At 38.9% G+C, this 23,982-nt stretch overlaps 1 protein-coding gene across 14 annotated transcripts in view; it reads left to right on the top strand.

The window, feature by feature from the left end:
• Positions 1-23,982, top strand: part of NFASC (neurofascin) — a 143,926-nt gene that overhangs the window by 12,841 nt on the left and 107,103 nt on the right. For 11 of the 14 annotated variants that reach the window (XR_014224912.1, XM_082245184.1, XM_082245185.1 and 8 more), the window contains exons 3-8: positions 3,011-3,028; positions 3,830-3,935; positions 6,919-7,115; positions 7,715-7,837; positions 11,015-11,185; positions 12,825-12,881. Coding sequence is in view for 13 of the 14 variants with exons in the window: in XM_082245184.1 (XP_082101310.1) it covers positions 3,011-3,028; positions 3,830-3,935; positions 6,919-7,115; positions 7,715-7,837; positions 11,015-11,185; positions 12,825-12,881 (672 nt within the window). In the remaining variant the exon portion in view is untranslated. The remainder of the gene's footprint in view (positions 1-3,010; positions 3,029-3,829; positions 3,936-6,918; positions 7,116-7,714; positions 7,838-11,014; positions 11,186-12,824; positions 12,882-23,982) is intronic. The other 3 variants (XM_082245186.1, XM_082245188.1, XM_082245189.1) reach the window with 3 other exon arrangements.

The following is a 23,982-nucleotide window of genomic DNA, read 5'->3' as shown; positions in this document are numbered from 1 at the left end:
ATCAGTCTCTTTAATGCTTGAACAAAGAGAAGTTTATGTCTCACAACAGGAAAATGTGGGAGAGAGGGGTAGGGCACAGGACACCCTTAGTCAAAAACAACAGCGGACTAGCAGATTGGCAGACTCCTTAGACAGAAACATAGAAAAAGTAGACAGCAGTACAGAAAAAGAGCCTTTAAATTTGAACCAGCAATCTGTACTTTGTAGCATAAGCTGTCTCCTATAGTAACAATACTCAACTCACAGAAGGTGCAGGAACTCTCTGGATGATTCCATCTTGACGCTTTCCCAGGCTCTCCATGGTTTCCCCAGTCCATGCAAGAGTAATTTCTGGTACTTCATCTCAGGTCTCCATCTTTTCCTTTTGCCTCCAGAAAAGGACATAGATCACATAACTTCCTCCAAATAAATACATTCTCCCAGCATGCTCAGCAACCAGTATGATTGACTGAGAAAAGTATACATATCCTAGACTCACTGTAATTCATCACACTAATGCCAAATGTAACAGTGCCACCTATTGACAAAAGGGAGAAAGCACAGCTAAACCAGGCTTAGGAGGAAAATCCAATGATCACAAAGGCTACAACTTAGCCAGGCTAACTACCACCTAGCACAGCTAAACTTATTAGCAGCCCTGTTTAGGACAAGGGTGCTACATATAGTTCAATTTAAGCAGGAGCCAATCAAACATACATCTTTTTTTTTTTAATCAAAGCTGCTTTTTTGCTGCAAGGTTTTTATTGATGTGGGGGGTATGTTGTTTTTTCATATTGGGTCAGTAGGTGTTGATTCACTTGCTGCATAACTGCTCTTGGAGCTGGCTTTACTTTGTAGCATACCACTGTATTGTGCAAAAAAGTGTGCACCAAAAGGACCACATGTAACTCACATTTACCTTACCCTCCCATCACTAGTTTAAAAAAGGAGGGCATACACCTCACCAAAAACTAAAAATGACGGGCAAGCCTAAAAGCAGTGGCAGTGGTGCAACATATAATGTAGTAAGGGGAAAACAGGTGCTGCAGGATAAAGTAGTTGTAGGGCAATGCACAGCAGAGGCAAAGCACGTCTACTTTTCCTTGGACAAAGTGGTCCACTCATCCACGCACAGCATGGATGGCTGGCTCTTAAAGTCTGCATCCTTTATCTTTTCCTAGACACAGAGCAGCCAGTTTTCTGCCAGAGTCTTTGATGAACTCCCTTCCTCAGCTAATCCCACTAAACCCGTGCAAAATCGGGAGATGGTTGATCTATTTGATCATTCCGTTTCTAATTTGCTACAGAAGGAAGATTACACATTGATGTGCAGTTCTTATATCTTCCCCCAAGGAAGATTGGCATATGGAGGTAGACAGTGAGTTGAGCAGTCCCCAGACAGCACTGACGAGCTTAATTTTATTAAAACTAATCAGGCCTAGATCACAGAGAATTACCAAACAAATGTAGCATCTATTTTACCAGAAAAAGACTAAACATTGCCTCCTTCTTGCAGTTCTCCTCCTTATTTGCTTCCTGTTTGCCAAAAAAGCAATAAAACCCATAATATCCAAAATGAGCTGATGCATTCATTTTCTCATTTTCCCTTCTGTCTTAACATTTGCCTATGTTCTCCCTGAAGCCATATTGTTCTGCCACTGCTCAATTTTTTTTACATTCATATAGCTATGATTAAGTGCTGTTAGTAGTGTGAAACGCGTCAGCAGTCTTTGATCCGTACCTCTCTATACTGTGGTATTTTTATCCTCTTTTCAATAAATATTTGCATTGAAGTGCGGCTGTCCAGACATACTTTTTGTTTTATATGGCTTGCACATTGTGCCTGCACCCTACACCTGTGAGGATTTTTGAAGGCATTTCCACCTGGAGCGGTGTGTGGTCTCTACAATTTTTATACACTTGTACCTGAGCACTTACAAATAATTTTTTTCTTTTTTGGAGACACCTCTCTATGCCTTCTATTTCAACATTTGGCCATGTTTTCACAATTTTTACACAGCTGTATCTGAAAAAAACATAGTTTTTTTCTAGGAAAAAATCTGCCTATGTCTTGTATTTTTCTGTATTTTAGCCTGTTGTCACTGATGTACAACATATAAAGCTGTCTGGCCACTTTACTTCTTTTTTTTTTTTTTTACGGAAAACTGCGTGTTCTTTCTTAAGCCATACTGTCCTGACACTGCAATTTTTTTAAACACATATCTAAGGCATGGTACACACTTTGAGTTTTTTTTTGTTCAACCAAGTGGGATGAAGAAAAAAAAAACTGAGGAGCTCGGGCAGTGCTCGCTGTACTTACTCCAGAACACTGGTCAGTGCTAGCAGGCAAGCGCTTGTTACCCTAACACTTCATATTCCTGATATGTACCTGCTATACCATGTATTTGTATGATAAAGTATCCTGTTCTCTTTGTATTGCTTCCTTTTTGTGAAATCCCTGGTGTTCCTGCTAGTCCCCTTGCTTTCCTATTAAAAACTGACCACACTAAGCAGGAGAGCACAACGTGGTCAGTTCAGTTCTCTAGCTATGCTGGGAACCCAGTGTACCAGTGTACTGTCCTCCAATGATCAGACTTGTCCTGACATGCCCCTGCTGCACAGCCATTCAATGGGAATTTCAGTGTGCTGCTGCTTCTCCTCCCCCCAGCTGTTATACTGCTGAGAACAGAGGGGATGTGATCACTTAAAAAAAAAAAAGGGATCATGTTTTAGCAGATTCAATTAGAAAGTAGGTCTGAGAATTCTGACCAGTTATGTCTGATGAGCAACAAAACTTGGGAGTGAGGAACATGACTGCAGTATGTCTTAAAAAGGACAAGGTAAGCAAACAAGCGCCCCTCAGTATGAAAATCAAGATTTCTATAAAAAGAAAAAAAAAAGTTGCCATCTTTGTTTTATTTCTTTATTTTTTGATAGTTTGCAGCAGTACTTGTACATTAATGTATGTATTTTTGTTTTACTAACTTTATCTCTTCTTCAACTTTCTATTTGCTGTCATGGAAATTAACAGCAATCATTCAACGAGAGCGTAAGTTTCATTTAGAAGCCCGATTTGTTTCTATCTTGCCACAAAGTGAAAAATACACAGAGCTACTGTCTAGCTGCATGATTTTTTAAAAACTGTCACTCTTTTATCATGTGTTTGCTTGTTAAATAGATCAGTGATAACCAAATGAAAATGAAAATTCAGATGACTGAGCACGCTTTTTTTCCCTTTTTTCAATGAGCATAATGCATGCAAAAAGATGCCAAATAACCTGAATAAAATAAATAACACTGAGCAGATTGGTAAGAGAATTCAGAACAAATATGTACAGTAAGTCGATGTCTATTCATGCGCTTTAAAGGCTAAATAGCAAGGGCAAGGTTTCTTTAAGACCCCTTTCACACTTGTCCTGCAATTTTGGACTGCAAAATCGCATGACAAGTTGTTCTCCATTATTTCCAATAAGTACCGTTCATATCTGTGCAATTTGAAGTTGCACCAACTTTAAAGTATTTCCTGCACTACTTTGGTCCGATTTTAATGCGTTTTGACGTCCAAAGACATAGGCATTGCTTCAAGCCCAGTCAAAATCACGGTAAAATCGCCGTAAATTCACGCAACTTTTAAGGTGCACAAGTGTGAAAGGGGCCTAAAGAAGACAAATAAAGATTTGTAGTAGTACTGGTGTTTACTTAGATGTCGTCTGCCAGGTTGCTCATATTTGGTTATGTTTTGTTTAGAAATTGAGCATTGGAATATTGCATTAGAAAATGGGATTTGGAATGTCAAAATCTCATGGATTAAATGTCTAATATTCTAACTTTACCTTTTTTTATTCTACAGTTATTCAGCCGCCAACCATTACTAAGCAATCTGTGAAAAATTATATTGTTGATCCACGTGATAACATTATCATTGAGTGTGAAGCTCAGGGAAATCCACATCCCACGTAAGTAAATAAAAAAAGTAAAAGGAGATCAGACTAGGTAAAGTAAAATTTTCCTGTATTTAAGGAAAAAAAACAGCTGCATTACATTCAAAAATGTGTATATAGTGTGTGTGTGTGTGTATTTTATATTCTATATTGTTTTGATAGAAAGTAGTAGGGACACTCACAGGTCTTGAGCAGGAGTATGCGACCAAAAAAGAGGAATCAGCCCAAAAAAGGCCTTTCGATGGTTTCAATAGAGGTGCCCGAAGTGGTGTTTTCAAAAATTGGCAGGAGTTGTCTGCTTTATTGAAAAGTCGGATTTTAACCACTTTACCACCGGAGGATTTTGCTGTCTTATGTCCAGGCCACTTTTTGCGATTCGGCACTGCGCAACTTTAACTGACAATAGTGCGGTCATGCAACGCCGTACCCAAACAAAATTTACTTCCTTTTTTTCCCACAAACAGGGCTTTCTTTTGGTGGTATTTGATCACCTGTGCGATTTTTACTTTTTGCGCTATAAACAAAAAAGAGCGAAAATTTTGAAAAAATAACAATATTTTCACATTTTTTTTATATAAAATTCCCCCAAAAAAATGTAAAAAAATCAAATTTTTTTATCATTTTTGGCCAGTTTGTTTTCTGCTACATATTTTTGGTAAAAAAAAACGTAATAAGCATATTTTGATTGGTTTGCGCAAAAGTTATTGCGTTTACTAACTAAGGGAAAGATTTCTGTCATTTTTGGTATTTTTTTTTTAACGAGTAATGGCGGCGATCTGCGATTTTTTTTTCGGCACTGCGACATCGCGGCGGACAGATCGGACCCTTGACTGACATTTTTGACACTTTTGGGTTTACCAGTGACATTACTACAGTAATCAGTGCTACAAATATGCACTGTTACTGTAAAAATGACACTGGCAGGGAAGGGGTTAATTTTATTGGAGAGGGAGGGGTTAATGTATGCCTGGTGCTTACTGACATGTATGGGGGGAGGTGACTGTGTGACACAAGGACAGATCCAGGGTTCAGCTATGCTGAACTCTGCAATCTGTCCCTGCCTGTCACTCAGGAGATCCGCCCGCTTTGTTAACACAAGCGGGCGGATCTCCACACTCGATTCCCCGACGATCGGGGAAGAGCGGCGGTGATCACCGCCGCTCCTCCCCTGGCCCGACTCCCGCTGTGACTGAAAACAGCGACGTAGGTCTACGTCGCTGGACGGGATCGTGCCACATTGCTGCAGTAGCAGCAATGTGAGTAGTGCTAAAGTGGTTAATACACAGTCTGATTGCAGGGTCACCTTCATTTAAAAAGCTTCCTATAATTAGGGCTTCTTTTTTGCTCCCCCAATTTATACACTGGCCTGCATGATTCTTTTTGTCCATGTTTCATTTTTAAAATATGAATTGCTTTGCTTGCAACAATACATTTAACCACTTAATGACCTATAATGGTCATATACTACTTAATACAGGTAACAGGCATGAAATTAGTACATGTAGCATGCTACCTAAGCCTTATAGGATGTGTTGGTGAACATTTAATTTTTTAATGATGGCGGAGTAAGGCTGGCTATACATGTACAATTTTCTGTTAGACTTACCACAAACCACATAACTTGAAGTCAAAGCTAAACAACACTTTCACTTGTATCCAATTATGGCACTTTTCCACTGCAAGTACCGGCTAGTACCGGCTCGGCTCTACTTGGCCCTGCTTGGCCCGGTTTGCTTTTCCACTGCGGTACCGCATGGTATAGTGTCGGAACGGTTCGGTACGGTACGGTACGGTATAGGTTTGCTTTTCCACTAAAGTAGTACTAAAGTTAAGTGGGTGGGATAACAACGGGGTGGGTGTGATTCTCTGACCAATCTGTGGCTAGTAGTGACTGCATGCAAAGGATTGTGGGATATGGTACCAGTTTGGTACCTGTTGGAACCACAATCGAGTAGGTACTGTTTTTTCAGAGCTGTACCGTACCGTTCGGTTCCATGCAGTGGAAAAGCAAACCTATACCGTACCGTACCGAACCGTTCCGACCCTATACCATGCGGTACCGCAGTGGAAAAGCACAAAAGCGTGCGGAGCCGGTACGGTTCTATGCAGTGGAAAAGCGCCATTAGGCAGGCCTCTGTACTACATAGTTGAAGGTCAATTTCAAGAAAATTGTAAGAAAACTTTCCTGGGTGGAGGTCATATAGTATCCACTTTTATTTCAGTTCTATAGGCTCAGCATCTTTACCTAGGGCAGTCTGCATGCAGTCTCCTCCAGATTGACATCCACCCTTTAAGGCATTTTAATATTTGCATAACTCCTCCTAAGTGACAGCCTACTGTTTAAATCAGAGATAAGGGCTTTTGAGGGGGTGTAATGAGGCAGGGTGCTGTGTTGTTTTAAGGACCCAGTGATGAAATGACTGGGTATAAAATAAGGTATATCATTAAAAAGGAATTTTATTTCAAAATGTAATTAGCATGGTGATGAGAGGGGAAAGGAGGAGCTAGGGGAAGCAAAATATTAGCAGATTAAATATTAGCTTTAAATAGTTTGAAACAAAATAGATTTTTATCACATGCCACATGAGCGCTATACATACATTCTTTACATATATTATTTAATTTTTATGTATGTTATTTACTCCTTATGAATATTATTTATTCTTTATGTATGTTATTTACTCCTTATGAATATTATTTATTCTTTATGTATGTTATTTACTCCTTATGAATATTATTTATTCTTTATGTATGTTATTTACTCCTTATGAATATTATTTAGTCTTTATGAATGTTATTTAGTCTTTATGTATGTTATTTAGCTAACTGGTGTAGCTGTCGCAGTAAGTGGGGGGACATAATTATATTAAGGAAATGTCTGTGTCTGTGTAAAGTGCACATAAATAATATTAATACCACATATTATTTACATAACTACCTATAGAATTAATTTTGCCTGACTGTCTATCTACCTATAACATTCTGATTTTTTTTCCAGATTTACATGGACCAAGAATGGAAAATTTTATAATGTTGCTAAGGATCCAAAAGTTTCATTTCGCAGACGTTCAGGAACCCTTGTCATAGACATTTATGGGGGTGGTAGACCAGAAGATTATGAAGGGGAATATCAGTGCTTTGCTCGCAACCAGCACGGGACAGCCCTTTCGAATAAAATCTTACTTCAGGTTTCTAGTAGGTTCCCAGTTCTGAGAGTTAGGGGAAAAGTCAGTAATTCATATCAAACTAAGAAATTTGTTTTCTTGCTTTTATGCTTAAACAGCTCCAGTAAGCTTCAACCCATTCTGTAAAAGCGTACATGTAGGATGTTATTCCCCTAAAAGCCAGATTTTATATACTGTATACAGGCATATTATATATGTTACTGCATGCCACCATTCCTCCTCCGGTATAATATTATTATTATTATTCACAATTTAGATAGCGCCCACATTTTGAGCAGTGCTTTACAATATATGGCATTAAGTGACTAGATCTGAACCAGTAACAGATTTCATGATCCACTGGGACTTCTTCAGTGAATTATGAAGAAATGAATAGATGTACTATTTATAACAACTTATTTCATTTATTAAATACTGGACATTGAAATTTTCATACAGGATCTTAAAATTGTTGCTTGATTGTTTGGATTTTTTATTCTTATAGAAACAAATAAAATGCCTATTCTAACATACTTAGTGATTGAATAATAATCAATGTATGAAAGTGCACCTCAGATCTCTTGCTTCTTGTTATATCTCATAACCTTGCCACATGCCTTTATTTCACAGGATCTCCACTATGGCCAAAAGAAAACTTAGATCCGATTGTTATAAATGAAGGGACATCTCTCATTCTGCAATGCAACCCCCCTCCTGGTCTCCCTCCTCCAGTCATATTCTGGATGAGCAGCTGTAAGTATGTGTTTCAACTATTGAGTTGGGGTATATATTCTTCTGACACTGCTTGCAACAAAACTGAGTGCCTATAGCAGGAAGTGGGAGTATACCTGCTGGGACTGCCCTATAGGCGTGGTAAATTACGGACACTAGGCAGAATTTTACGGTAAGGCAAAAATCCAATTTTCTGGGGGGGAAAAATAATTTTTTCCCTATATTTTTCCCCCAGAAAATTGGATTTTTGCCTTACCGTAAAATTCTGCCCTGGCTTTAAAATTTTCCAAAAATTATACATCCCTAATCCGAAAACACAGTGCATCACAGTATGTTGTGTATGGGTCTGCATAGCCTGCAGACCAGTCAGGGTAACCATGCCAATATCCTAAAGCGCCCACAATAAAGATCTGAGCATCAGAACTGGACCACAGAGAAATGGAAGAAGGTGGCCTCGTGAGATGAATTTAAGAATGATTTGAGGAACACAACAATGAGTTTAAGGTGTTGACTTGGCCCCTAAATTCTCCAGATCTCAATCCAATCGAATATCTGTGGGATGTGCTGGAAAAACAAATCTAATCCAATGAAGGCCTACTTCACAAACCAAAAAAACCACAGCATACTCCAAAGGAGTCTATGCATCATGGGGTTATGGTGAGTGGTCATAATTTTATGGCTCATTGGTGTATGTACAGCCTAATAAGGGCATCATTATTTAATGAGAGCTCTCTCATTAGACTGAATATGCAAAAAGCAGGCAGGCCAAGTGTCAGATATAACTACATGGAAACCTATTGAACTGCTCTTTAATAGTGATAATTATAAGTTTGCCTGTTATATAATACTGTTTTTTTTTATTTTTTTTTGGGGGGGGGGGGGATAAAAATGAAATAGACAATAATAAAATAATTAATTCATCAACAAAAAATATTGAATTTGCGGAAAATCATGCAAATTTGGTAAATAAGTCGTTCTCCATTATTTCCAATGAGCCCCATTCATATCCGACTTCAAAGTAGTCCCTGCACTACTTTGGCACAATTTTGAGGCCAAAGACATTCAAGCCTAGTCAAAATCGTGGCAAAAGTCGCGGCAAAAAGTCGCGGCAAAATCGCACGACTTTGAAGTCGCACAAGTGTGAAAGGGGCCTTAATAAACACGAGAAAACATAAATTTCCATGGGACTTTATTTGAGGCACAACACATTCAATTGTAAAAACAACAAGGTAAAGCTTTATTGGTAAATACAATTTCAACATATCAACAGTAACAAACAAATTAGTCAAATAAAACATATTAATTCCATAGCCAGGTACAGTGTTACAAAGATCAATCAATAACAGTTGTGAACTTTTATCTATGTAACCCAATGCGTTTTGTGGCATGACATCACTTCCTCAGAGGTTGATGCACACACAATTGTAAATCTGGAAAACATCAAATTCTCATTCTCATGACCCGATGGCAATCGGGTGTGAATAGACAGGTGGCCCGTTTACATCTGATAGCCCATAGAGGAGAGTGGGCTGTGTCTGTGGATGAGCCATCCGCCTATTCAGAAGGGATCAACAGACAGATTCCCCGCTTGGCAGGTGGACACCAACAGAGTCCATCCCATGTAGAAGGGGCCAAATACTGCATCAGATGGAGATCGTTCTGTGAAGGATGGCACACAGAGTTATTGTAAAATTATGAAAACATTTTAGTGTGTCTTCATTCCAGAGCTACAAGAAAACATACATTTCCCATGGGACTTTATATGAGGTGCAACACACTCAAAAGGTAAATATTTATTGGTAAATACAATTTCCACAGATCAACAGTAACATAATGCCATATAGTCAAGTAGATTGGTCAATATATACATATTAATTCCGTAGCCAGGTACAGTGTTACAAAGATCAATCAATAATTGGTGTGAACTTGCATCTATGTAACCCAATGCGTTTTGTGGCATGACATCACTTCCTCAGGGGTTGATGCACACACAATTGTAAATCTGGAAAACATCAAATTCTCATGACCTAATGGTAGTCACCTGGAATTGTCTGACCCAGGAACTGTGGGTGTACAAACAGGACAAGATGAAACGGCTGGCATGGAAAGCAATCCAACAAGTCCTCCACTGTAATGACATAGTGAGATATGCTGACAAGGAGTGAGGAATAATGTAGCCGACCACCGTGGAGAGCCTGCACACATGAGTATTTGATGTCTTGCAGATTTACAATTGTGTGTGCATCAACCCCTGAGGAAGTTAAGTCATGTCACGAAACGTTTCGGGTTACATAGATGCAAGTTCACACCAATTATTGATTGATCTTTGTAACACTGTACCTGGCTACGGAATTAATATGTATATATTGACCAATCTGCTTGACTATATGGCATTATGTTACTGTTGATCTGTGGAAATTGTATTTACCAATAAATATTTACCTTTTGAGTGTGTTGCACCTCATATAAAGTCCCATGGGAAATGTATGTTTTCTTGTAGCTCTGGAATGAAGACACACTAAAATGTTTTCATAATTTTACAATAACTCTGTGTGCCATCCTTCACAGAACGATCTCCATCTGATGCAGTATTTGGCCCCTTCCACATGGGATGGACTCTGTTGGTGTCCACCTGCCAAGCGGGGAATCTGTCTGTTGATCCCTTCTGAATAGGCGGATGGCTCATCCACAGACACAGCCCACACTCCTCTATGGGCTATCAGATGTAAACGGGCCACCTGTCTATTCACACCCGATTGCCAACCGATCCAATCCGCCAGACAGATGGGGAACAGATCCCCATTTGTCTGTTTTTAAAGGATAGGTTTGGATCAGATGTCAGCAGGTGTAATGGGCACATGTTCGCCGCTCCATATAGGAGACTGGAGGGTCAGAAAACCGACAGGCGGACCCGATTGGTACGCTAGTGTGAAAGGGGCCTTAGCCTGTGAAAAAGCATATTGCAATAAAACATCATACAATGTAAAATTACATTTAAGGGCTAAATATCCCAAATAATTCATTTTTAACTCATTCAGTAAATTATGTTTTTTAGTGAAATAACTAATTTTGAGATTACAAATTGGAAACCTTCTGTTTTTTATCTACTTTGAATGTATTTACAATACTTAAGACAGGAGATGTGCTCAGTTATCCTTACCTGACATTCAAAATCTATTACCTTTCTTGCTTGTCTAGCAATGGAACCAATTTTGCAGAACCGAAGAGTGTCCCAGGGTCTGAACGGAGACCTGTATTTCTCTAACGTCTTGCGGGAGGATGCTGTGAAAGATTATAGCTGCAATGCTCGCTCCCATTTTACACATACCATACAGCTGAAAAATCCGTATACTTTAAAAGTACTGACCAGTAAGTGAGCTTTTATATTTTATAGACCCAAATCTTTGTTTTATTACATTTTTTTTTTCAAAGGTATCCACTTGCATTCAAGAAGAGCCTAATTCAACACCAAGTCCCTGTTACCTGTTATAATGCTATATTAGGCATCATTATGCAATCTTTATCTATACTTCTTTAAAAAAAATCTGCTTTATGACCTTTTTTAATATATACATATTTAGAAAGCTTCATAATACCTAAAGCTGGCCATACATGGATCGAAATTCATCTGGTTCTGGCAGAATTTCGATCAAGGTATGGGCAGGGTGGTTGTACCGATCTCAGTCTACTGATCGGCTTATGTACAACCATCCTGTCGGAAGTTTTGCTTCTCGATCAGTGCTGCCGGCTATAGCTGGCAGCGCTTATCAGTGTATTCGGAAGGCAGGGAAGTCTTCAAGCTGTCAGAATACAATAGCTCAGCGGGGAGGATTTCCCTATCCATCTCAATTTTGTGGATGGGGGAATTGAGTCAGATTTTTTCTTTCAACCTGCTGGTTGAAGAAAAAACTGATTTATGTATAGGCTGCCTAAGGTCAACAAAAATCTCCAAAATCAATATCCATTTATTAGCAGTAACTGTCATCTATAGTTATAAGAGCACATGACTGCACTGGAAGCTAGTGACACCACTAAGTTGTATCCTTATGTACTGTACTGTATATGTAAGAAAGTCAGAAGGCCTACACTGCCACTCAGTATTAAGGATGTCAATAGCGTGTCACGTTGAATTTGATAATGTGTTACCTTTCATTTTTTTCCTGAACTGTGTGACAAAGTTCTCCTTTGGATCATATTGGTAAATGGTTTTTGCCATATGCCACAAGAAATTGCTGTTATTTGTTTTAAGTTATTTAATATTTTTCTTTTTATTTTACTAGAGCTTCCATGCTCTTTAGGGAAAATACAATTTTGTGTAATAATTGCATTTTGCTTGTTGCTGCTGCTGAGAATGCCTTGCTGTTTTTAATTTCAGCTATGTTAGCATAGTGGAATGTTTCATTCTTCTGACCAGAATGTTTCATTCTTCTGTCTTTTATCACTTGTTTTTGTGATCTGTTTCAACTAAAGAAATGTTCTTATTAATTGTGTCTACTTTTAAGGTACAATTTCTAATGAATATTTGCTACATGCTTTTGCGAGCACACTCACGCCTATTGTCTTTGAAATACTTACCACGGGGCCTATTTATAAAGACTGATTGCCATTTGCTTCATTGCATTTCATTACATTTATAAACTTCAAAATGGGAAGGTTTGACTTCAGAGCAAAATTGGTAAACAGTACATTGGTTAAAAAATTATTAATAAAAAGCACTTAAAAATTGCCAAAATGTATAAAAATGTATGCCAACTTTAGGAAACTTCTTTTGCAGTTTCCTTCTATTTAATATACCATATTTTTGTGTATAAAAAATAAAGTGAGATAGCAATTAGAACCTTTGTAAAGAGGCCCCAATCTTTCACGTCCTTAAATCTTTCATTTGTATTTTTTTTTTTTTTGCTTTCTAGCTTTCCAGTGTTCCTACATGTTTTTTTATTCCCTATATATTTTCTTCTTCATATCTATCACTTTCTCCAGGGCTCTCACCATGTTTTGTTTATTACAGAGAATTCCCGTAATGACTCTGCAGTACATTCCGTGAACCATACTATTATGTATCATGGTGAGTCCTTGGGGTCTTATGACTTCCAATCTAACTCACCTTGTAGCTAACAGTATTCATTATACTTATAACATTTCATAAAGGTAAAAACTACAGTCAGGTCATTATTCAAAAATATGAAATGTAGGTGCTAGATTTACTAGAAATGTTTATATGACTGCCAGCCTACATGATCTTCTGATCCTCTTAATAAATTCCAAATGTAGAAATATATTTATGTAGGTAAATAAAAGGGATTTGATTGAGCAAAAGTGACTGATGCTTATATAGCCAGTCTTAATAATAATATAATGGAAAAAGGCAGGATCTAGGGGCTGTAAAATGTGACATGTTAAAAAATCCATAAATCCACAAGCTCAAATCAAAATGATTATAGTTTCAATTTAAGGAGTATGTGTTACAGAGGTCTTAGGAAACTATGTTTCTCCTAAATACTCAAGAGGAAAAATAAATAAGAAGACAAAATATTACTAACCCTGGTTTCCATCGCCATGATGGTCATTAAAATGCAAGTGAATTAAAAAAAATACAGGTAATTAAAATACCTTCCAGGTATTTGTGCCCATATTGATTTTTCCCATACTAAGAGAAACTATAATTGTCTATATCTGCTTTATTGTTGGACGGAGTCCGTTTTTCTCAGCGGGGGATCGAGCCGCCGATCCCCCGCTGAGCAGCAGGAGGACAGCTGTGTCTCCGCGCTGTGTGCGGAGACACAGCTGACAGTTCCCCATGCATCTCTATGGGGGAAATCGGATGTTAACAGACCGTCAGTCCGTTCTCACCCGATGCCATCCGATCCGATCCGCTGGACGGATGGAAAATAGGGTTTCCATCCGTCCAGATTTGACATGTCTCCGCTGCCATCCGATGCCCCATAGGAATGCATGGCGGGACCGTTCAGATCCGCCAAAAAAACGGACAGGCGGATCTGAACGGTCCGCCTGTGTGAAAGGGGCCTTAGTCTGGTTGAAAAAGGCACTTGTCCATCCAGTTCAACCCATAGAGAAAAAAAAAAAACCACACACATCGAAAACCTCCATATACACAATCCTATACCCACGGGGGGGGGGAACCTTCCTGATCCTTCAAGAGGCAACTAGATATTCCCTGGATCAACTTTACCTATAAATATTTACCCGTCTAGAAGGAAATAAGCTGATTTTTACATCATTTTTAGTCTTTCTAACCATAATACATTTCCTTAAAAAAAGCCACCCTCTTTCTATCTCAAAGGCAGGAGTTTATAAAACTATGGCATGCTTGTATTAAAAAAGTAATAAGAGACTTAAGGCAGTTGTGACATGATCATCATTTTTCAAATTAAAAAGTAAGCTTCAAACAGCAATGTGGTGTTTGAGAGGACATATGATTATTTAATGTGGTTATACAAAAATATTAATGTTCATCTTGATTAAATCATTGTCTATTTTCGCAGACAAGCTGATCTGGTGATCTGGGAAACTACATGTAAATAATTGTTACATGAACATATTATTGTGTTATCTCTAGATTTCCCCCAACTATTTTAATGCTGTTAAGTAAACGTTCTAGGTATGTTTTCCTAAAAGATGCATTTGCTTTGCTTCTATTTCTAGTTTAATATATGCCTGGCTGATGCTTTATGTGTGTGCCTGTAACCAAAGCTGGCTTTGCACTTGTGATTTGTGGCTTCCATGTTTTCAAGCAAGTTCTTGTCATTGGTTTTAAGACAGCAAGATACTCACATCCTTGGAGCTAATTTTTTTTACTACTGAAGTTAATTGTTATTGTTTATAAATGAGGAATTTTCAAGTACCTCCCACATTGTTCACGGACAATATACAAGTAGTGTGACAACATAAACCTGTACAATAAAACAGAAAGAAAATTTCCTGGCTTGGCTGTCTCTTTGATAGCTTTATGTGTTCCTGTGTAAATAGACACTCACAGAACAGGATGTGTCATAATACTTATGATGTAGCAAAGTTACTGTTGCTACATTGTAATTAGTCTGACTCTTTCACAACAGATCAAAGAGATGAATGTTGATCTCAATGTGCTCTCAGTCAATGCAACCTTGCAAGTAAAAAATGTATTTTAATAAATGGTGTCCCTATGTAACTCCTTATTAACACCCCCCCTTTTTTTTCCAGTCTTTACTGTAAATCAAGCAATTGTCTTTATACTTTTAGATAGAGTAGGAAAGGGTTAAAATATATATATTTTTTTTTTTGCTGACTGTGTCCTTGTTGGGAAATGTTGTGTTTTGTCCTGAAAAAGCAAAAGGACATGAGCGGAAATCTCTTTAATATGGTTGGGATTCCAGTCTTAGAAAGTTGGCACTGGAACAGGTGTCTCCGCTGGAAGATTTTTTTCCTCGTCTTTTGCTCTAAAATATTTCCTCTTACTTTCTAGTCCTGTGATATTGGTCACTAGGACAAATAGAGGGGTGAAGCTTCCCAGCAGGAACACAGCAATTAAAACTTAAGGGATTTACTGTATCCCAAATTATTTTTTTTTAACTCCTTCCTTTCCTTAGCTATCATTTTGCTATTTTTTTCTATATTTATTTTTTTAACGTTAAAGTATTTTCAGTTTTAATTTGTTTCCTTTGTATGGAACACTTTGTATTGGCAACATAAATATAATGTCACTGTTAACTGTAAAATTATAGAGTAAAAAGTTGACTTTTTTGTAATACATTTTTCTTAGAGTTTTCAAAAGTACAAAGTAAGAAAACATGTTCCATTAAACAGTGTACAGATTTAAAAACACAGGTTGTTACAACAGATTGGTGGGTATGAGAAACAAATGGAGGCAATAGCGAGGGATAACAATATGAACATTTGCTAGAAGTTTCTTGCGAATTAAGTAGTAGTGGATCTGGGATTATCAGCCTACCCAGACACCCCCTCTGGGAGCAAGCTGTGCCTGGGGATAGGACCAACCCAGTCCACTAAAGGGATTGCTTGCTTCCCCCGAATCTTGATGTGTTTACTAGAATAGAAGTAGGAATGTTTAAGTAAATTATTTAAGTAGGACCTTAACGAACCTGGTTATGAAAAATGCAGTACAGTAACCATCAAACTTGCATATGCTATTGACTGTCATAGGAAGCTCAATTACATGAGGGTTTTTTCCTATTTTGCCATATATTCCATGCTTTGTTACATTTTATGCTAGTCATACCTAGTGCTATCATGCGCTCAAAGTAATAATTGTGTTCAACCATTTTTTCTACCTCTGAGACATTTAGGGATAAGGAGCATCTCCAATTTATTGGGATCAGAAGGCCCGCTGCCAATAGTATGTAAGATGTTACTGTCCTTTGTCAAGGTGGAAAGCAGTTGATTCCCAGGTTTAAGACTGCTAGAGTAGGGGTGGGTTCAATTATAATTCTGGTACAAGTGGAAAGGAGTGGATAAGATTTTCAACTACCCCGCATTTGCGCCAGCACAAAGGGGATTGGGAGATGGACATTTTTGCTAGCCTATAAGGGGTGTAGTACTATCTACTGGTAATTTTCATAGAAAGTTCTCGAATACCTGAGCAGTGAGAAGCTTGAGATACTGAGCATAGTGCTGCTTTCCATTGTTCAGGTGAGAAAGATTCTCTGGGGAGAACAAATGTTTGATTTGGACCAGATGTGCTGCCCAGTAATAATCTTTTTTCCCACTTAAGCATAGGATCTGATTTGCTAAAGAAAGTTTTATTTTGTAATAAATTGCAGAACAGGGAAATACCTTTTGGTTTTAAGCTCGGGTGAAAGGAAAAATTCCCATGCTTTGGGGTGTAATTCGAGCTTAGGTGTGTTGTGTTTCTTCATGAAATGTAGAGTTCCTATGTAGGAGAATTGCATTTGGGTGGATAGAAGGTGTTTGGAGGTCAATTCTTCCAGGCTATAAGGGGATTTTCTGACTACTATATCTTCTAAGTGAATAATGCCTTGTTCAGTTAATGTTTTGGTTGATAGGTTAGAGATTAGGGTCTCAAATATTTGGATTTTAAGGGATAACGGATAGGCGGAAACCAAACTTCTGCAATACCATTGTCATATATAACCAATTTACTCTACCGAACGCCTTCTCTGCGTCAATTGCTAACAGCAGAGAGGGCGATCAAATCTTTTCTGCATGGTGGATAATGTCTATGACTCTCCCTGTTTGATCTTTTTTAATTAATGATGGAAGTATCTTCATCAGATGCATGGCCAGTAGTTTTGCATATATTTTGGTATCCGAAATTAGCAAAGAAATTGGACGGAAATTGGCTGGTGTTATCGGGTCTTTTCCGGGTTTGGGTAAGGTGACCACAAGTGCTCTCAGCATCTCAGAGGGAAACAGTGATTTGTCAGCTGCTGTTTTAAAGATATCTTTTAGATGATGTGTTAGAATGTGACCTAGGACCTTGTAGTATTCATTGGGTAGGCCATCGGAGCCAGGTGATTTGCCATTGGGAAGTGCTTTAATTATTTTAGCTATTTCTAAGCTTGATATAGGTGCATTGAGATCCTCGAGTTGAGCTTCTGAAAGTGTAGGGAGTTATATGGAGGATAAGAATTCTTGAATGTCAGGAGGTGTGGGTTGAGGGGTGTTGGGGTCCTCCTGGAGGTTATATAGAGCCCCATAGTAATTTGCAAAATTGTCATCTCCTTAGGGTTATTGATGTGGTGTTTTAGAGTGGGGTGGATTAGGTGTGATATCCTAGATCTTGCCTTTATTGACTTGAGTTTGTTAGCTAAGTATTTCCCTGTTTTGTTGGCCCCTGCATAGTGATTTTATTTGATACGATGCATGTGTTTGTCAAACTGGTCTATCAGGTAGGATCTCAACTCTTCTCTCGAGGGAGTGAGAGGTGTTGGAAGATGGTGCAGCTTTGGTCTTGATTTCTAATGTGTGGATTTCTGATAGCAGTTAGTTAAGTTTAGAAGCATAGGCCTTTTTAGTTCTAGCTCCTTGTTGAATACATATGCCTCTGATAAAGGCTTTGTGAGCCTTTCAGAGTATAAAAGGGTCAGATACTGAATCTTTGTTGTTAGCAAAGAATTCTCTGAGATGCTGAGAAATAGTTTCAAGTGGTCCCTTCTCCTGTAAGATGTTTACATTATAATGCAATATTGATGATCTATTTACCCTTTCCTGCTCCCCCATTGTTATTGTTATTGCGGCATGGTCAGACCAATTGATGTCCTGGATAGAGGAGTAGGAGATATTTTGTAATAGCCATTTATCCACTATGACTAAGTCAATACGGGAGTATGTATGATGTCTGGGGGAGAAGAAAGTGTAGTCTCGCTCATTGGCATGTTTACACCTCCAGACATCATACATCTCCTCAGTATGTAACAAATCTTTTAGTGTGTGTGGTTGCCTTGGAGTTGGCGAGCTGGTGTCCAAAGTTGGATCAACAGTCAGGTTAAAGTCCCCACACATCAATAATCTCCAATACTTGACTTGAGCAATAAGCTTTATTGGTGAGAGTTCGGAGCATACACTGAAACTAAGGTGTAGGATACATTGTTTAAAGCGGTAGTATACTCCGCTATTTGACTTTTACCTACAGGTAAGCCTATAATAAAACTTACCTGTAGGTACAATTAATATCTCCTAAACCTGCATGGTGTAGGAGATATTCAACCTGCATGCAGCCGCTGACGTCAGCGGGGCATGCGCTCTGAAGGCCGGAAAGTGAAACTCCCGCTTGCGATGCATACTAGCTCATTATGCCTTTTTTTTTTTCCATGAGTATACAACGGCTTTAAGTCCCCTGTGACTAGGCTGTAGCGACCTTCTTTATCTGAGTAGGAGTTTTTCAGCTGGCCTTTCCAAAGGCCATTAAGACTCCTCGTTTTTTTTCTCCTGGGCACTGGCCAGAAAAAAGTATAGTCTCTGTGAGAGCATTTGGGTATTGCAGTTTTGAGGTAGTGCGTTTCATGAGCACAGACAATATCTGCTTTTGTTTTGGATGCCTCTTTCCATAAAGAAAAACATTTACCAGGATGGTTTAAAACTTTCACATTGATGGAGATACATTTTAGTGGCATATTGATATTTGTGAGGGTTGTAGACTGTGGTAAGTTGGGTATCAAGATATGTATTCATGATGATGATAGCTGGACGATCCCCATACCAAGGCTGTGGGTAGGATGTTGTAGCTAGGATGAAAGCGTGCTAGTAAGTCATTGTGTGAGGGTTTTGGGTTATACACTTGGTTGTACTAATACTGCATAACTTGGAAGGGTTAACGGCAATTAAACATATAAACAAAAACAAAAAACTGGTAAAAGGGTATTCTCAGAGGAGATACAGGTACAGCAATGCTGCGCAAAGAGCATGTTGGGGAACAAACAGAGTAATTAGGCACATCTAGGCCCCAAGTTTAATTGGATGTCTGTAGGTCGTGTCCCGAACTTCCAGATTGATGTAAAGATTTTTTAGCTGAGCTCTTTCGCGAGACTTTTTGCCATACTTGTTCCAGTGGATCCAGATGGGGAAGGTGAGAAGGTTGAGGTAGTGACTCAGGAATTATCGCCCATTGAGGGGTAATCCTTCTTCTAGTGTGGAGATGGTGGATGATACTTCATTATAGGTAATGGATAAGGTGGTTGGGTGTCTCCATTTGGAGATGCTGTGATTACGTAGGGCTTTCGTTATTGTGGCCAGGTTTCTTTGTCTTTGCAGTGTATGGCGTGATAAGTCTGGGAGTAGTTGTAAGGTAGAGTATAGCTTTGGGATATGTTCAGTCTGGCGAAAGGCCATCATAATTCTCTTTTTGGCCTGGTAGAAGTGCACGCGTAATAGAACATCTCTGGGAGCGTCCGTTGATATGAACGAGGGTTTAGGCAGCCTGTGTATCCTATCTATGGATAGCTCAAGGCCTGAAAGATTTGAAAATAGCTCTGGTATGAAAAGAGGAAGCTGGGGTGCTGAGATGGTCTCGGGGATACCACGTATCTTGTTATTCCTCCTGGACCTATCTTCCAGATCTGCAACTTTATCTTTCAACCGTGCAATTTCATCTGTATAGGCAGCATGAGCATCTACCATAGTGTTGAAGGATGCTGTATATTCACTTAATGCGTTTTCCACTTTATCCACTCTATCTCCTATCTGATGAATTTTAGATTTGCATTGATGTATACAAGTTATGATATCAGATTGCAGTGATGATCCTAAAGAAATAAGCATCTCCTTCAGGGTAGTATCTGATACGGGCTGCCCTTGTGTGGGGAAGTTCAGGAAGGGGTCTGTGTGTTGGACTGTGGCAGAGACCTGTGGAGGGTTAGTTGCACTCACCTCCATATTGAAAGACTGTGTGGGCCCTGGGGGAGATACCGTGCAGGGTTTAGACTTAAAGGGGCTCCTAGAGGAGGGAGGAGATGTTCCAGAGGAGTCCCCACTGCCTAAGGGGTTCAGCTGGTGCTGTGGAAGTGCTTCGTTATGATTCACTTGCATCTCCCAGCCTCCGCCATTTTGTTGGAGACTGAGGCCTACAGGTTTGAAGAAGCCATCCATTTTTTGGGGAATCAGCGGGTCATTCCTTCGGAAGGTCATCCCCCCTGGTCCCTGGCACACATGGGGAGAAGATTGAGGTCTCTCAGGCTGTGATGAGCTCGGATGGAGGAGGATTAGCTTGGGGCCTGATAAAGCCTTCTCAGAATGCAACCATCCACGCTCGTGGTCGCCATGCCCCCTCTATAAGGTTTACTTTTGAGCTACAGCAACACTTAGACATTTAAAAACTAACACTAGTCAATCTAGAAAAAAACATGTTTTTTTGTTTTTCTTCTATTTTGTCTCTATATTGTATAGAAAAGAACATTTTTTTTGAAAGACAATATTGCCAAGAGAAAGACTTAGTGGTATTCGTTGGTACAGAAAAAATAAAACAATATACGTATTACTTTGTTATATTATGTAGTAACACAGTTATCAATGGCGCAATGGTCCCTAGCAAAAATGCAAAAGTTACACTGCCCCATAAGGAGTATACAGATCTGAGAGCTGAAGTGATTAGTTAATGCCTACATTAAAAAGTGATCATAGAAACTTTTATACCCTTTGTTTTGTTTCTGAAAGAGCATCCAAAATTCCTCCTTTTAAAAAAAAACATAAACCATTTCTTTTTTTACATCTTCTCTCAGTGGTAGTTATAAAATAGTGCAGTTTAAAACTCAAAATAAAGTATAGTAGTGAGACTAAAAAAAGCAAATATGGCTATAAAAAAGGAAACCTCCACTTTTACTTAGGTGCTAAGATTGTTTTCCTCTCTTCCCTGTAGGAGACATTTTTCACCAAGATTGTTCAGATATGCATTGTTGATATTTAATTTTTTTACAATGATCATTAACGTAAATATCATAAATGTCTGGAATTGTAATTCAGCAAGAACATGATTGTTTGCATAAAATGATTTCAGATTTCTCCAAGTTTCAATATCTGGATCAAAATGACAAAAGACATAGGATATCAGCATTCTAAGAAAATGCTCCCTCCGCTCATTTTTAATTAAAAAGTCATCAAGGTTTCCTAAATATTAACTACATTTTTTTCATGAATTAGCACTTATTGAGAGCACAACATGTTACATAAATTGTAACATGCAATTTACTAATTCTGTATATAGATAAGTGAGCAGATAATACACTGATTGGCCAAAAAAAAAAAAAGTCGCCACCAAAAAAAAAAAAGGTCACACACACTCTAATATTTTTATTTAATTCTAATTATTTATATATCTATGGCTTTGATTACGGCATGCATTTGCTGTGTCATTGTTTCGATAAGCTTTTGCAATGTCACAAGATTTATTTTTGTCCAGTGTTGCATTTAATTTTCAACAAGATTTTGTATTAATGATGGGAGAGTCGGACCACTGCGCAAAGCCTTCTCCAGCACATCCCAAAGATTCTCAATGGTATTAGGTTCTGGACTCTGTGGTGGCCAATTCATGTATGAAAATAATGTCTCATGCTCCCTGAACCACTCTTTAACAATTTGAGCCCGATCAATCCTAGCATTGTCATCTTGGAATATGCCCGTGCCATCAGGGAAGAAAAAATCCATTGATGGAATCACCTGGTCATTCAGTATATTCAGGTAGTCAGCTGACCTCATTCTTTGGGCACACGCAGTAATTATCCAATAGGATAGTTACTGCATGCTTAGTTTAGTTAGATGCTAAGTTAATTCCAGGTGGCAACTTTTTTTTTTGGCCAGGCAGTGTATTATAGTGACCATACCCAGCTCTATTCTAGCCAAATTGAAAATTGGGTGAAAGTCAAGACGTAGAGTTTTCCTGTTGGTGATAATTGTTATTTCTTGCAGCCAGAGGCACTAGTTTAAGCGGTATTAAACCTAAAACTAAAAATGGAATATACTGTAGCTTACAAATACTCAGACTGGTCTGAGGTAGTAAGCGGGGTGCCCCAGGGCTCAGTCCTGGGACCAACCTTGTTCAATTTATTCATAAACAGCATTGAGGACGGGATCAGTAGTTCGTTATCAGTTTTTGCAGATGACACAAAATTGGCCAGGGCAATAACTGCACAGCATGAAGCAGATATCCTACAGAATGACCTGGACAAAATTACGGAGTGGGCAACGACATGGCAAATGAGGTTTAATGTGGAGAAGTGTAAGGTTTTGCACTTGGGGACCAAAAACATAAAAACACAATACACGTTAGGAGGGGAACCCTTGGGGGAATCAAAAATGGAGAAGGATCTGGGAGTCTTAGTTGATGATAGATTAGGCAACAGCATGCAATGCCAAGCGGCAGCTTCCAAAGCCAACAGAATATTAGCATGCATAAAGAAAGGGATGTATTCCAGAGATAAGACTATAATCCTTCCACTTTATAAAACTCTGGTCCGACCGCATCTGGAGTATTCTGTCCAGTTCTGGTCGCCAGTCCTCAGGAGGGATGTGTTGGAGCTGGAGAAAGTCCAGAGAAGGGCAACTAAACTAATTAGGGGGTTGGAGGACCTTACCTATGAAGAGCGGCTGCAATCGCTCGATTTATTTTCCCTGGAGAAAAGACGTCTGAGAGGGGACATGATAGCAATTTATAAATATCTTAATGGGGATCTCAGCTTAGAAGAAAAGCTGTTCATTCGAAGGAATTGCATGAGGACTCGAGGACATACAATGCGATTAGAGGAGAAGCGTTTTAACCTCAGGCAACGTGGGGGGTTCTTTACTGTTAGGGCTACAAGATTGTGGAATTGTCTACCACAAGAGGTGGTTTCTGCGGGTAGTATGGTGACTTTCAAAAGACTCTTAGACTTACATCTCAAGGATCAGGAGATTGAGGGCTATGTGAGATGATTACAGTCACACACACCTACACAGGTTGAACTGGATGGACTATTGTCTTTATTCAACCTCACCTACTATGTAACTATGTAACTATGTAACAAATCATTAGATGTGTTATCTGCATTAGTTTTCTTTTTAAAGTTTTTTGTGTTTAACCTAATGAACTGGCCAGTAACACACCTCCTGTATTAGAGTGCCCTCATTTTGGATGAGGCCGGGTTCATACTGATGCATTGTGGGACACCGCATGTCATTTGCAACGGAATCGCAGCATATCCCTGTGCGAATTACATGTGTTTTCTCTGGGGTACAATTTGAACCAATAATTTGTATGGCATTGATTCACACCTAACTTGTGCAGGATCCTTTTTTTTGTCCACACCAGAATAGGATCGCATGGGTGTTCTGATTCTGCAAATCGCACTGTGTTTTGCAAAATGATTGCGGAGTGTAAACTTAACATACACTGCGCAATCAGTTCGCATGGACAGGTTGCGATTTTGATGCGGTGTGGAGTAAATTTCCTGTGAATTGGCACCGCATCTAGTGTGAACCGAGCCTGAATGAGCACAGAGGACAGATTTAGCATTGTCAGCCTGGGAGGAGGGGAGTGTTAAATGCACACTGAAGGAAAATGGGAGGTAAATGGATATGGTGCTGCTTGTTAGATAGGTGCTGTAGTTATAGCTAATGCGTGTTACATAAGCTATATAGTAAACCAAAAATTAATAAGACTGCAAAGTGCTAGGTGCATTACAACATGTGCAATTCATGTGAAAAATATATTAAATAATATATTA

Source organism: Pelophylax lessonae (assembly GCF_965119305.1).
Source record: "Pelophylax lessonae genome assembly, chromosome: 2".
Classification (NCBI taxonomy): Eukaryota; Metazoa; Chordata; class Amphibia; order Anura; family Ranidae; genus Pelophylax; species Pelophylax lessonae.
The sequence above is the reverse complement of the archived record's forward strand: the minus strand, read 5'-3'. Positions and strand labels throughout refer to the sequence as shown.